The sequence below is a fragment of the Struthio camelus genome, chromosome 4 (assembly GCF_040807025.1).
Source record: "Struthio camelus isolate bStrCam1 chromosome 4, bStrCam1.hap1, whole genome shotgun sequence".
Lineage (NCBI taxonomy): Eukaryota > Metazoa > Chordata > Aves > Struthioniformes > Struthionidae > Struthio > Struthio camelus.
In genome coordinates, this window is record NC_090945.1 from 66,703,712 (window position 1) to 66,717,826 (window position 14,115).

General features: G+C 40.4%; 1 protein-coding gene across 2 annotated transcripts; it reads left to right on the forward strand.

Annotated features, from left to right (window-relative positions):
• Positions 1–3,154: 3,154 nt before the first annotated feature.
• Positions 3,155–10,559, forward strand: CCKAR (cholecystokinin A receptor). 2 transcript variants are annotated; one of them, XM_068943235.1, is made up of 5 exons: positions 3,155–3,630; positions 4,347–4,598; positions 6,451–6,712; positions 8,225–8,352; positions 10,197–10,559. In XM_068943235.1, the coding sequence occupies exons 1-5, from the start codon at positions 3,510–3,512 to the stop codon at positions 10,475–10,477; spliced, it is 1,044 nt and encodes a 347-aa protein (XP_068799336.1). In that variant the 5' UTR covers positions 3,155–3,509; the 3' UTR covers positions 10,478–10,559. The 2 variants fall into 2 exon arrangements, with proteins under 2 accessions (XP_068799336.1, XP_009671632.2); XM_009673337.2 differs by lacking the exon at positions 10,197–10,559 and adding an exon at positions 8,945–9,941.
• The last annotated feature ends 3,556 nt before the right edge of the window (positions 10,560–14,115 follow it).

Below are 14,115 nucleotides of genomic sequence, written 5' to 3' on the forward strand. Positions count from 1 at the left end.
ACTAGCTATTACTATGCAGGAAAGAGACTACTGAACTTATAGTAGATTCTTCTGTGAAAACATCAATTCAATTCTCAGTAGTTATAAAAAAAGGCAAATAGATTATAGTAATTATTAGGGAAGGAGCAGAGGAAAAAACAACACAAAAACTCAATATGCCATTATTTAAATCCCCACTTCACCCTTATGTGTTACCCTCTATGCAAGACTTTGGAAGAACTAGAAAACATCTGCACCCGGGCTACAATGTTAATTAAAGGTGTGAAACATTTCATTCCTCATTTAAAAGGAATCAGTGACTAATCTGATATTGTTCAGATATTATAAAATTATGAGTGGTACAGAGAAGTTGAATACAGAATGGTAATTCTCTATCTGTCGTAACACAATGAGAGAGACCAGCCTCAGTGCAATCTCTGTAATAGCGCTTCATTCCTGGAAGGGTCCCCAATGATCCCCTCAGTCCGGTCTTCCCTGCTGATCAGTCACGGATCTCCCCAAGTGCAAGAACCAGAGCGTCTCAGGAACATCTCCCATACCTCCGTTCACTCTGTTCCTTCCCTTCTTTTTAACCAGGTCTCCTGGAGACTCATTGGGAGGCACTATCCAATCCAGTTTAGTAAATCTGGAAGCCCAGTAGACAATAACAAGTGCACAGGCTCAGACTACATCTAACAACACAATGGACAATTTAATCTTCCTCTGTAGTATAACATTGCTTCCTCACGGTACAGGAATAACCAAGCTGTAACTCATCAAGTCACCAGCAATTAACCTCTCACCCGAAAAGTACAGTGGTATAACCAGTATAAAAACTGCAGATGAAAAATGAATTGGGAGAAAATCCAGTCTCATATAGCAACACATATAGGATAAAAAGTAATACAGGAAATACTGCTAATATCAGCCGTTCAACACAACTGACACTGAAAACGTATCCAATCATTTTTCTATTGTAGGTCTAATAGAAGGTGCCAGGAATTGGGCAACATCTCTAGCACATTAAGAATGAGCCCAGAACAACAATTTGACATCTTGCTTACAGAAAGACTCTAACTCCATCACAACCTATTTAATCCTGGTAAACACAATTAGCCAGCCTGTGTTTTGCAGCAGGTCAGACCATTATAATAATTATAACTTATTATAATGATTTCTTTTGATACACAAAGGTCTCAGACCAAAAACTTAAAGCTCAAAATCGTTCACATTGGATACTATTTCATGACAGAATTAAATGCCCTAAATATAAAGAGTTCACTGAAGAAACTCTCATGCAAATAAGGAAAGCAGGAACAGTATTTTCTATAGAAGGTGATTTTCAAAGGAAAGGTTTTTAACCAGAAGTTTGGGCAACTTAGACTACATCTTTCTGCATCTTGCTGTTACTTATCAAGAACAATAACAAAAAAACCTTAAGTTCAGCAGTCTCTTCCAAAAAGCTTCCGTATTACCACCACTAAATCAGCACATCTCTTGGCTGCCACTTCAGATATTTGGGATATTGTAATCAATTGTAGTGACTGGGCCTGCTGAATTCATTGGAAATTGACAGAGAAAACATTCATGAAATACTGGAATAATTCAAAATGAATTCAAAACTAAGAGAAAAAATTTAAAATCTGCATTTAAGTAAATGGGGAATGTTTGTCGTTTAATAGAAGTGATTGATCAGTAACACTCATCAATTGCATCATACGAAACACAAATGTAAAGGTGAACTAGATAGCTGAGACTAAATCAGTTTTTTTCACAGATCTCAGTACTTAGTATTCAAGCTTAGTGCACAATCGTTGTAAAAATGGAAATATACTTTAATTTTCATTTCTTAAATATAATTTTCATACATTTTGAGAGTCACAAGTGGAAAAAATAAACCCGAAAGAGTCATTCTGGATTGATTTCCTACCAGTATGATACACCTTTGGAACTGGAATTGAACCCTGCTGGACTGAATGTTTCTTTCTGATGAGACAGTTACTATGTGAAGTACATCATATACACTGATTGCCAGCTTGAGTCTGTATTAATAAGCTCAGATTTTAAGAGCTGCAAGACTTTGTACAAGAAATGGAAACCTTATAATTAATTTGTTAAAGAAATGAGAATTAGAAATTAGAACTTTAGCTGCAGCTGTTCAATCTGCTCTCCAATCTAGCCATTCCAGTTAATGGCACTGCACGTTAAGGCTGGAGAGACTGGCAAAGAAATCCAGGCCTTCCAGCCTTTGTGTATCAACTTTAAGGGGTCAGACTAAAACTACTATTACTCTGCCTATTTAATTAGAAGGGATTTTACATGTGAAATTTGTTTTCAGTTGAGTTGTAGCAGGGATTCATTTATAATAAAATGTTTTGCCATGAGCTACATGTACGTCTTCTCTATCTTTCTCAAAAAAAAACCCAAGCCAAAACAAACAAACAAGCAAACAAACCCCAACTGTACGTGGCACGTTAAAAGTCCATGACATTGTTGAAGTATCAGAGAGGATGATGTTTGTATATTCACAAAACAGAACAAATAAAAAAGAATTTCTTGTAAACAACCAGGATCATCGTATTTTACACTAGCGGTTATTGCTTCATCAAATTTGTAGACAAGTTGCATCCAGCTCTTTGCACCGAGAAAATGTATAGGCTTCTGCTTATATTAAACAATAATTTTAATAGTGTACTTTCATAAGGTTTGATCCAAAGAACATTGAAATTAGTGTGTCTTTCTATTGACTTACTAGGTTTTGGATCAGGCACTTACAGAGCTTTCATATGAAGTTAGTGGAGCACCTCCCCAAATGAAATAAATGGCCCTTGTTTTTCTGAACCAGTTCATAGCCAGTCTTCAGTTCACTTTGAAAAAGGTAGAGCAAATAATTGGTTTTATAAAAGGCACAGAAAATCTTCACTGTGTTTTTTTCTTCTGTGCCCTTTTATTCAGCTCCTCTTAACCATTTTAAATTTTGTTGTCTGAGAGACTGATTTATCATGCTCATCACTTACTGGTCATGATTTATTGGCTGTGGCGTAACAGACTTCCTCTGAGAAATATTGCAGATATGTGAGTAGAAGCAATCTTGCAAGGGGTTAATGTTATAATCTTTTTCTAGTCTGTTTATAATCCCAACAGTAGGCCAGTAACAGAAGAGGGTGGATCTAAGGAGGTACGGGAGGAGGTGTGTGTGTGTGTGTGTGTGTGTGTGTGTGTGTGTGCGCGCACGCGCGTGTGCGCCTATGTGTGCATGTGCATGTGCATGTGTATGTGTACTCATGCTTTGCTTTTCTGAACCTAAACTGCCTTGCGTGCCCCGGGAATGAATCTTCTCCCCCCTGAGCAGGATTCTGTGCACTGGATATTCCTGATGGATAGTTAAAAGAGCTTACTTGTACAACCACCTCGCTCACTTATCACTACGGAAGATTTCGTTGAGAAATATTTGCCTTTACTGAAAGAATGGGCAAATAGTTACAGACCAACCCTTTTCTTCATAAAAGCTAACCCACGGCTACCGAAGAATGGAAATTGTTGATGACAGCTTACTTGGGAATGCTACCAATATTTCTACTTTCCTGTGTGATATCATCTTGGAAAATGACACTTTTTTCTGCGTGGATGATCCACCGTACCCTTCTAAAGGTATGTGTAGAAAATAGATTTTTCTCAGACAGCATTAGTTCTCACTGAAAGTGAGACACCATAGAGAAAAACAGCTACAGGAGGCTTTTTCTGTGAGGGAGTGCAAAATCAACTGTTTGCTGATAAGTTAAGATGAGAAACAGGCGGTATGTGCTGACTTTGGGAGCTAAAAATTCACCTAGAGCAAATTTCAGTGAGAATGGGAAAGCAACAGTAGCAATACCAGGCACACAGTGTAAATAGCTCTGCTACCGGCTGAAAGAAACATATTTTTTGCTCTTCAAACACATCAATAGCAGCAGAGATATCTGATCTGATACCATGTACGAAAGTGATTAAATATGAAATTATAACACTCTGAAGCTGAACAAAATCATCCATGTATCAAAACCCTTTTGATTGCCATCTCCTTTCTCCCTTTGGCATGAAGGAGGAATTTCCGTTGTGAGCGACCGGTGCACGCTAAGGGGTTTGAGCAGAGGGTGCTTTTACGAAGTTGTACCTGGCTCTCCAAATGTCCACTGTGCTGCATGTATTGTATTTCAATATCGTGCACGTCAGGTAGACCAGAATAACTTTAAGAATTTCAGAACTTCCACCGATTTTACCTTGGTGTAGAGACCTCAGCCTTAGCAGAAGCTTTACCTTTTGGTTACGGAGGGGACACACAGCGAATGTATGCTTCCTGACTGATTCTTCACTGTGACCGTTTTCAGATTTGCATCAGACCATTCGGATTCTGCTGTACGCGTTGATATTTCTGCTCAGTGTTTTGGGGAACATTCTTGTAATTACGGTGCTGATAAGAAACAAACGGATGAGAACGGTCACCAACACATTTCTGCTCTCACTAGCTGTCAGTGACCTAATGCTCTGCCTTTTCTGCATGCCATTCACCCTCATTCCCAACCTGCTGAAAGATTTTATTTTTGGCAGTGCTGTTTGTAAAACTGCCACTTACTTCATGGGTAAGTCTTGGAAGTTTATACTTATTTTGAAGATTATCTTATGAGATATGTGAGAAGCTCGTTAAAGACCAGTAAAAAGCTGACTGTTTCCATCTGCTGTTGAACAATTACCAACTTCACTAAAAAGCAACTTTGTGGTGCGAATCTTCATGGTGCTGGTCTCCTTAGTTTGATCCAGCAAAACACAGAGGCACCCACTTAGTTTGAAATACGCACATAAGTGTTTTTTTGGACCAGGTTAAGCAGTAAGTATTTTGCAGGACCACCCTTTAGTCAGGAACGTGGCACCTACTCTTGCTTACCCATCACTGACAGAATTATTAACAGTTTTCAGATCACTAGGCAAAAATAGTAGCGTTGTGCAGTCCTCACTAAAGGCAGATTTTGCCCACAGCTTTCTGGTACCATAACACAGAGAAACACAGAGACAAACACAGAGAGAAAAATAGCCCAAGGTAGATATTATTTGCAGAGCTGGCAGTTAGAGCAAGAACTACTTAAAAATCAGGTGTGATGAGAAGTCACCAGGGGGCCGTAAAACACAGAGCCCTCAGATGGAGGTTTAACAGGCTGGCTTTAGGAGACACCACTTACATATATGCCTTATATATGCTATCGAGGTCGAGCCAGGACTGCCTGGATTATGACTATCTATGTAAGTGACTTTTGTCTCATTATCAATACTTCTTTTGTTTTTCTTTTTTAAAAAAAAAAAAGAAAAAGAGAACATTATGTAAAGGTTTTGCTGACTTAGAGTTACCTGTGGTTAATTACAGAAACCAAAGTTCCCTTTTCAACCTGCGCCCTTGAGAACTTCCATGCAATGTGAAAGTACACATCTAAAGTGTGGGAATGGGAAATCAACATCTTTCTGTAGATAAAACCAATAAAACTAAAGGCCATGTTTAAACAAATTATAATGAATTGCAGCCATGAATACCATAACAAATTGCTGAAGCCCTGTCATCTTTCTCTTATTTCACCTTGCGTAAATTGCTTTATAAAAAGTCCAACGAACTGTTTTCAAATATTAAGTTTTTAACTATGAAGTTGCTTTATTTTAAGAATCAGAATGTGAACATTTCCCATTCACATTTCAGGTAAACAGAGCCTTCTGTTGATAAAAAGATACTGACATCCATTATGTCACCTATGATCTTAATCTTTCATTTTAAGAAGTAGGTAGATTTGTTTTAAATTACAGATGATTTTTATAAAGCAAACTGTAAAGTTAAGATAATGGCAGTTTATATTTTGACACACATTAGAACATGCACAAAGATCACGACATTAAATTGAAAAAATCACTCAGTGAAAGCTCATTCAATCAATGAAAGAAAATCTGTGATGAAGTCAAGAAGAAATATTTCTAATCTTGCAGCGAGAAAGTGGGGCACTTCCGTGACAGAAATACAGACTGCTGCTTTCTGCTTCCACTGATTCACTGATTCCACTGATTTCAGACGCTTGTTTGAATTTCAGGGTAATTACTCTCGTATATAAACCACAGTAGCAAAGAGAAGAATTAGGAGCAAAATTGTCCGCTTTCCCTGTTATCAAAATTTCCTGATTTGGCAGAATGAATCTTTTCTTTTGGACTCCTGGAGTAAAAGCACAGAGCAGGAGTATCAGTATGGAGATTTAGACCCAGTGCCTAGGTGCTGTTCGGTGACTTAATCAGTATATTTATAAATACTTTAGCTTATAAAATTAGCTTACAATATTAGCTCAGAACATTTTACTGTACTTTCATTTTTTCTAAATGTGCACAGAAAGTTAGTAAGGGTATTTGAATATAGCAGGAACCATTAAAAACAAGAGGATAACTTATTTCTTTATTTTATGTATATAGGTGTCTCCGTAAGCGTGTCTACATTCAACCTGGTTGCCATATCTTTGGAGAGATACAGTGCCATTTGCAAACCTTTACAGTCCAGGGTCTGGCAGACAAAATCTCATGCCTTGAAAGTGATTGCTGCTACCTGGTGTGTTTCCTTTACTATCATGTCACCATACCCTATCTACAGCAATCTGGTACCTTTTACCAAGTATAACAACAGCACAGCAAATATGTGTCGGCTCCTTTGGCCAAGTGATGTCATTCAGCAATCTTGGTAAGACATAACTGACTGTTAGCAAATGCATAATTATCTGGTGGAAAATAGGATTTCATGGTAGCATTAAGCCTACTGAAAATCAAGCATTAACCTTTAGCAAGCATTCACACTTCTACGATGCTTATTTAGAAAGCGAAAAAATCTGATTTCAAACCTACATTTTGACATTTGCATGACTTTTACCTCATATACAGGAATGATACTGACCTGGCAACTGTTCTCGGACTGTGGCTGCTAAGTCCTTACTGTCACTGTAAAGGAAGCATCTATCACTTTTCAAGTAGGAATATTTCCTGCTTTCACTCATTCATACGGAAACTTCATATTTTCAGAAAAGTCCTTAATTAATCTTAGAAAAACATAGATGCACGCAAGCACCCTTCTGTGTGCTGTCTGGCCTGCTAGATGTTGGCCTGAAGGTCCTCTGAAGCAGGGAAGCAGTATGGAAAGATTGCAGATGCTTTTGAGAATAGAATGAATTTGGCCACTTAGGATGATTAGAGAATAAAGGCAGTGAGTAGTGGGGGGAGAAGCAGCGCTGAAAATCCTACGCAGCCAGGCAGAGTAAGTAAATAGTATTATCAAGCAGCAACACTATGTAGGTGTTGTGTCCTTGTGTAATAACCAAACACTTTAACTGATGCTGAGGAGATGCGAGAGGTATTTTTTGCCCAGTGAAGATTAACTGGCACTGGGGACAGAATTAAAGTATGTGTCGCTTCAGTATAGTGTATCTACATGTACAGAAAATTTGTATTAATGTTTTCAGGAGTTTCAGGTATTTGCCAGCATGAGCACAGGTGAGGCAGAAGGCTGCAGGGTGAAATGCTCCTCTCTGCTGTGTCGTTGCAGACCTTGAGGAGCTTTGGTGAGTTTGCACCAAAGTCCCAGTGAGCAGAAGAGATGTAGGCTCTTAAATATATTTAAACAGAATGATTTCCCAACTTTGAATCCCATCAGAGGAGCTGCTTATGATTACTCACATGGGAGAGCTGCTGGTATCGATGTGCAGCCAAGTAACAGGCACTCCCCTTGAAGAAGGGGTTTTCTGCCCCAGGAACCTCCCTAGGTACCTGTGTGGCCCCAGGGATGAAACCTGGGTACCGGCTGCTCCATCCCTCTCTGTTTACCTTAAGACCTGGCAAGGATTCACGCAATCCTGATCACAGTGAAGTAGTAACCGCCAGCACCAGCGTCTCATCTCAGGACGCACAGCTGCTCATCCGCTTTCTGCTGGGCAATTTTACGTCAATCAAGGCAACCGGGCAACAGCCGTTCGCTCGGTTAGAGCAGGCAGAGAGACCTTCTCCCCATCTGAAGCACAGAGGAACAGGGAAACAGGAGGGAAGCTTCTAACTGCTAGAGCTGTCAAAAACATCCTTCATATTACCATGAAAAAATTTCAGCAAAACCCTTAAACTACCCCTTCCCCAAATGCTAATTTAAAGAACAAGGAGCTTTTCTGGTTTGTGCTCTTCCCTCGTCACGGACCGTCTTGCGATTCTTTAGGTACACTTTCCTGCTGCTCATCCTCTTCCTGATACCTGGGATTATAATGATGGTTGCATATGGCCTGATTTCTCTGGAACTCTACAGAGGAATAAAATTTGATGCCAGCCAGAGAAAATCTTCACGAGGTAACAGTACATTTGGGTTATTTTTTTAAGTTAAAGTAAAAGTTGAAGATAAGAATAGTAGTCCTGAGGCTACACTAAACTATAAACAGGATAACTTTCTATTTGCAAAAATGGTCGTGAACAGTTATAAAAACCTGTCAGCTGCATTTTGTTGATCAAAGTGATTCCATTATTCTCTAGTGAATAATTCTTCACCGATAGCTTGTTTGAGAGGAGCTCAGACAGGATAAATCTAATTTCTGATTTGTTTGTTATAGAAATACCCAGATTTTGTTTTCTAGCCAATGGATTCGGAGCAGTTTTGCCAATAAACGACAGGATAACATTGTCAATTTAAGAAAGAAACATACATTTTTGAAATTATTTTCAGTGAATACTTGAGTGAACAGTGCTGATACTTTTGCATCCATTTGTAGAGTTAAGACATGAGAATGTTGGGAGATAGTGAGCCCAAAGCAGCTCATACGTGACTGAGACAGCATAAGGACAGTCCTTTCTTTGCAGCAGTTGTTTAGCCAGGAATGAAGCTATTTGTCTCAGAACTGTTCAGAAATATTTTGCTGACTATTGAAGTACTAATTTATACATACAGAACGAAAAACAAGTACCAGCAGTGCCAAATATGAGGATGGAGATGGATGCTACTTGCACAAAGCCAAAAGAAAAAGAAAAATGCCATTGCAACAGCTCTCTGCTACTAGCAGCAGCAAAATAGACCGGGCAAGGAGCAGCAGCTCTTCTGCCAACTTAACAGCCAAGAAACTTGTCATCCGCATGTTGATGGTGATAGTGATTTTGTTTTTCCTCTGCTGGACGCCCATCTTCAGTGTGAACGCCTGGCGCGCGTTTGACACCACCTCAGCGGACCAGCGTCTCTCAGGAGCTCCCATCTCCTTTATCCACTTGTTGTCCTACACTTCCGCCTGCGTGAACCCCATCATATACTGCTTTATGAACAAGCGTTTCCGCATGGGTTTCCTAGCCACGTTCACCTGCTGTGCTAAGCAAAAGCCCCCTGCAATGAGAGGGGAGGCTGGTGAGGAGGAGGAGGGGAAGACAACAGGGGCCTCTCTCTCCAAATGTTCCTACACACACGTGAACACATCTGCACCCCCCTGAGCTGCTTCCGAAGAGAAGAGGCTGCAAGTGGCCTACAGCAATTCAAATATTTATCATCTGGACTTGGAAAGTGACTACGGCATGCGCTGAGCACAATTTAGTTCTGAAGAAATAAAACACTTCAGCTGACAGTAAATGCAGAGAGAATTTCATGGGAAATGGATGCTGTCATTGTCTGAGCTCTGTATCTCCTTCCTTCGAAAGTACCAAGGAGGAAACGGGCTTTTCAGAGATAAGGGACTATGTGAAAAGCCCTAGAAGATGGTGTATTTGTCATAAACTGTCCTGGAAAGAAAAAAAAGGCGTCCTTTCCATCAGCAGTTTAGCTCAGTTTTTAGCTACAGTTCTGAATGTCTTATTAAAATTCCCAGGATGCTAGTAGATTCTCCTCAAATATGCATACAAATCTGTGCTTTACTGTCTGCACTTCAATGTCTATGTGTTATAATTAAAATCTCTCAGTTACTTCCACAGTATTTTTTCAAATTATTTTCGTTGAGCTAATACATGTTGAGAGTGTTTTGCTGTCGTAGTCAATTAAGAGAAGAATTTTAGGGTGGAGAGAAAGGGCTTGTCCATGGGAAAAAAATGCTTTCAAGCAAAACAATTCTTTTTTTAATAAAATGAAAAGAATATTGATGACCTTAAGCACAGATGGAACGCACTCTTCACCCAGGTGAGAGCCTATGATAAACTAATATAAATTTGTGTATTTTTGGTTTAAGTAAAAAGCCTAGAACAAGCACAAAGAAGTGGCTTTCCGCTGTGCAACGGCAAGCACCTGCGCTGGCAAGCGGCAGCTTCTGCAGCAAACCCAAAAGGCTTCGATGAAAACTGTTGTACGGGGAAGCACAGGTATAAATGCTCGGGACACATGCAAAGAGCTGCTTTCACAAAAGACACAGGACTGGACACCTGGAATGGTGTCCATGGTGGTAATACATTTCACAGATATTCACAGCTGCTCCTAGTGTGGTATTGCACACATGAAAACAGGAACAGTTAGATGCAGAAAAGCACAAACAGCACACAAAAAAGCAAAGACTGAAAGATCAGGCGCTTTGTCAGGTAGCGTATGGCTTTACTAAACCTTGGGACAAGTATTTTCTCCAAATATACACATTCGTAAACAGATTCAACATGGAAAAAAACAATGAATGATGTAATTGTAGGTGTTTTGTTGAGCAAGGATTTCAGCCTCTCTGCCGAGCAGTGCTTGGGTGAGTGTGGGTGTTCAGATAAGGCACGCTGCTCTGCGTGGTCAGACGGTGGAACTTATATAAATTATATTGTATTTTCCTTTGTGAAAATATCCTGCTGGAGATGCTTCTATCTTCAGAGTCAATATCGTTTAAAAAACTTGGCATTAGACGGAGATTAAATTTGAGCCCAGAGTGGAATGTAGATGTGGATATTAAATATAACCACTCTCAAGGTTTTTAATCAGAGAATCTGATCTCTTTCCAGAATGATTTAAATTGGAAGTATAGTTTGGTTTCCAAGCGCCCGGATTCACGTTCTGCACTCAGCTATTGCCCCAAGTGGTTTACCTGTACAGCTCTAGCACAGAGCTGTAGCTATTAATTTTTTTGTCTACAGACAGGAAATTAAAAAAAAATTATAGACACTATTTATGCACAGTCCATAAAAACAATGTTTTGCCTGCCATGTTAATAAAGGAGCACTCTTTCTGAAACTGGGCTGAGACTGTTGACATTGATCTGATCTTTTGCAAATTCTCACGGATGTAAATCATGGGATTTAATTCATAACAATGAAATGAAAATTTTGCTTCAGTTACAAGAATGAACTCTTGTAACTCTACAAACCTGCCTTGCCTGTTAAAACTGAAGGAACAAAACTAGCTGCTTTTGGATTTATGCAGTAAGAAAACAGAAAAAATTATTTGAGAAGTATTTTATACCATTTGAAAGTCTGACTTCATTATAGAGCATAATTTAAAAATTGTTGTTCATGCAAAGAAACCACATTTTAACAATAGACTGGATGTGAATATTGCTATGCGCTATATATAGAGAAAACCTACTTTATATCCATCGTAAAACACAAATTCCTTTTTGTAGATGTAGATTTTCCAGTACTTTGAGAGTCTGCGCAGCTGTACATGTACCATTCCCCTGCACCCCTGACTGAGTCTGAGGATGGCGGGCTCACATGAAAGGCAAAAGCTATTTCTGACAATGCCTTAATCAGCTCACAGGTCCCCTGTGGCCTGCAAAACCCGCGGCTGGAACAAGCCAAGAGAGTCTCTGATTGATCCCCGACTCGCAGCAATCACAGAAACCTGAGGGTGATGATGGAGCGAGGGAGGTCGCAGCAGCAGGTCCTGCTGGAGCAGCGGCAACCCTGGGAACCGGGCAGCTTAGAAAAGGGTCGGGAAGGGCACGTTTCCGCTTGCCCAAGGCTGGTTCTGGACACGTGTCATGCTTTCTCTCTGTTTTCCCCTACGAACTTTTTTTTTTTAGACCAGAACGTTAGCTCTTTAACCTAACTCTAGAAGTCATTACCCTTAAGCTGGATTCCATCAAGAATTAAGATTTTAAAAGGTAATACTGCAACCCAGGGCGGTTGTCTTCTTCTGCCCAGTCCCCCAGTCCAGGAAATTGAAACCTTTCTGCAACCTGGGTGCATCTTAATGTAATTTCTCCCATCTGCACATTCCCAAAGTCTTTCCTGGCACTGACTGTTGTTTTTTCTTTGCTAACGTGTGATGAAATCTTCCCAACACCTTCCATTCAGATACTGCTATTAATGGAAATGTATGTTCAAATATAAGTATGAACAGAATAAACTGATAACAAAATAAAAGAAATCATTAAGTCTCTCTAATAAGTCTTCTCATTCTAACATCATTTGGTTATGGGGGTTGGAGGGAGGAATCCTATCCTAAAAATTTACTTTTACAATTAGTACGAAGGGTACCTAAAGGCAAATTGTTCTCCAGATGCAGAAGAAAACACAAAGAAAGAGATTCAAACAAATGTTGAGTGAAGAGCGCCAGTAAATCTCTTCTCCCCTCTCTCCTCTGGCTCCCAGGCCTTTTTCCCCCTTTGCCTTTTTCTCGTTTATCGTTATTTCACCTGCATGTCATAATCTTTTTTCTTCTATACCCTTCCCAGTCTCTGGGTTACTTTCCACCACCAATAACTGCTGCTTTTTTCTCTCTGATAGGTTTATTTTCCTCCCCAGATTTATTTTCCCAGAAAGCACTCTCAGCTATCACGCTGCTGTTCTTCCTTCTGGTCCCCTACCACCTGAGGCTGACAGGCTCCCGACACGCGTTACTCCAAGCCCTATATCCTGCCATACGTACAGCTGTGGAGGCCCCCCGCGATCCTTCTGCAACCACCTCTCCCAGTCCCGTGTGCGAGTTCGCACATCAGCTCTCTTGAATGCCAGCTCGCTGCGGGCTCAAACAAGCAGGATATACTGTCACATAAAATAATAATGTAACACGAATTCCTCCTTTTCTACCTCTGCGATCTCTATTACTAGGACATGCTTTAAGACAGAGCCTAAAATACTGCTAAACACAGCACTCAGTGGGAGACATATTAAATGAATATATTTAACTCTTGCCAAGGGAAAATACAGATCCTCTGTGCCCTGAACGTAGATGCAATGCGTAGACTTGAGCGCAGCCACAGAAGGCTCACGTCCCCGCTCCACAAGTCACGGCCGCTCTTCCAAGGTGGCTGAGCCGCGCTCGCTCCGCTCTTCCCGGGAGCTGGTGAGCCTGGTCGCAGCGGTGCCTCCGTCCCCTCCTGCCCTCAAAGCCAGGTCACGGCCAGCCCCGCTCGCGCGTCCTGGCTGGTGATTCGGCATGCCGGCACTTCTACAGCTGGGAACAGATCATTTTAGTGTGAGATGATATCGTAACCTGCTGGTTTCTGTTGTTACAAGACGCAAATATTATACATGCAGCACAGCAATTGCATAAAGTAAATGCTCGTGTGGTCTCTTAACAGTATTTGATAGTATTTTGCCTTCAAGGCATGCTCTTGCACAAATACACACTCAAATTTACTGGGACTGAAGGAAGGCTGAGCTGAAGGTAGTTGCCTTTGCGGGACTTCACAGTTAAAAGACTGCCAGGAAAATCAAGGTGAACCCCTGCGTGACACCCACGTCTAATGCTGCTAGTGTGTCAGAGCTAAAGCTAATCGATGGTCAGATTAACTGACTAAAATCAAGCCATCTTGCAATGTTAGAGCTGCTTCAGTAAATGCCATTTTTAATACTCTTCCTTCTGAGGCAGGAATCTGGGCAGGACCCATTTAGGTCCTGAGAGCGTGTTAATAGCTACTCATCCGCTTTATTGTTTCAGGTGTCCATTTTTCCATAGTTAAGACTTCGTTATACAAATCAAGATATACAAACTGAGAGTGCCTTCAGATTTAAGGACTGTACTGACTTCCCCTCTGTTCCTCAGGATATTGGTAAACATTCCTCTTTTTTTCAGTCTAAACTGAAGAGGTGCTGAGCTAAACCTGGGCTTCCCAACAGCAAAAGATGCCTATTCTTTACAGGAAAGTAAACAAAGATAAAACTTAATAGCTTTGAGTAACGACTGAAAGAGGAGGCTGTAATCTTTTTAGCAAAAAAGAACAGGTCACCAATTTA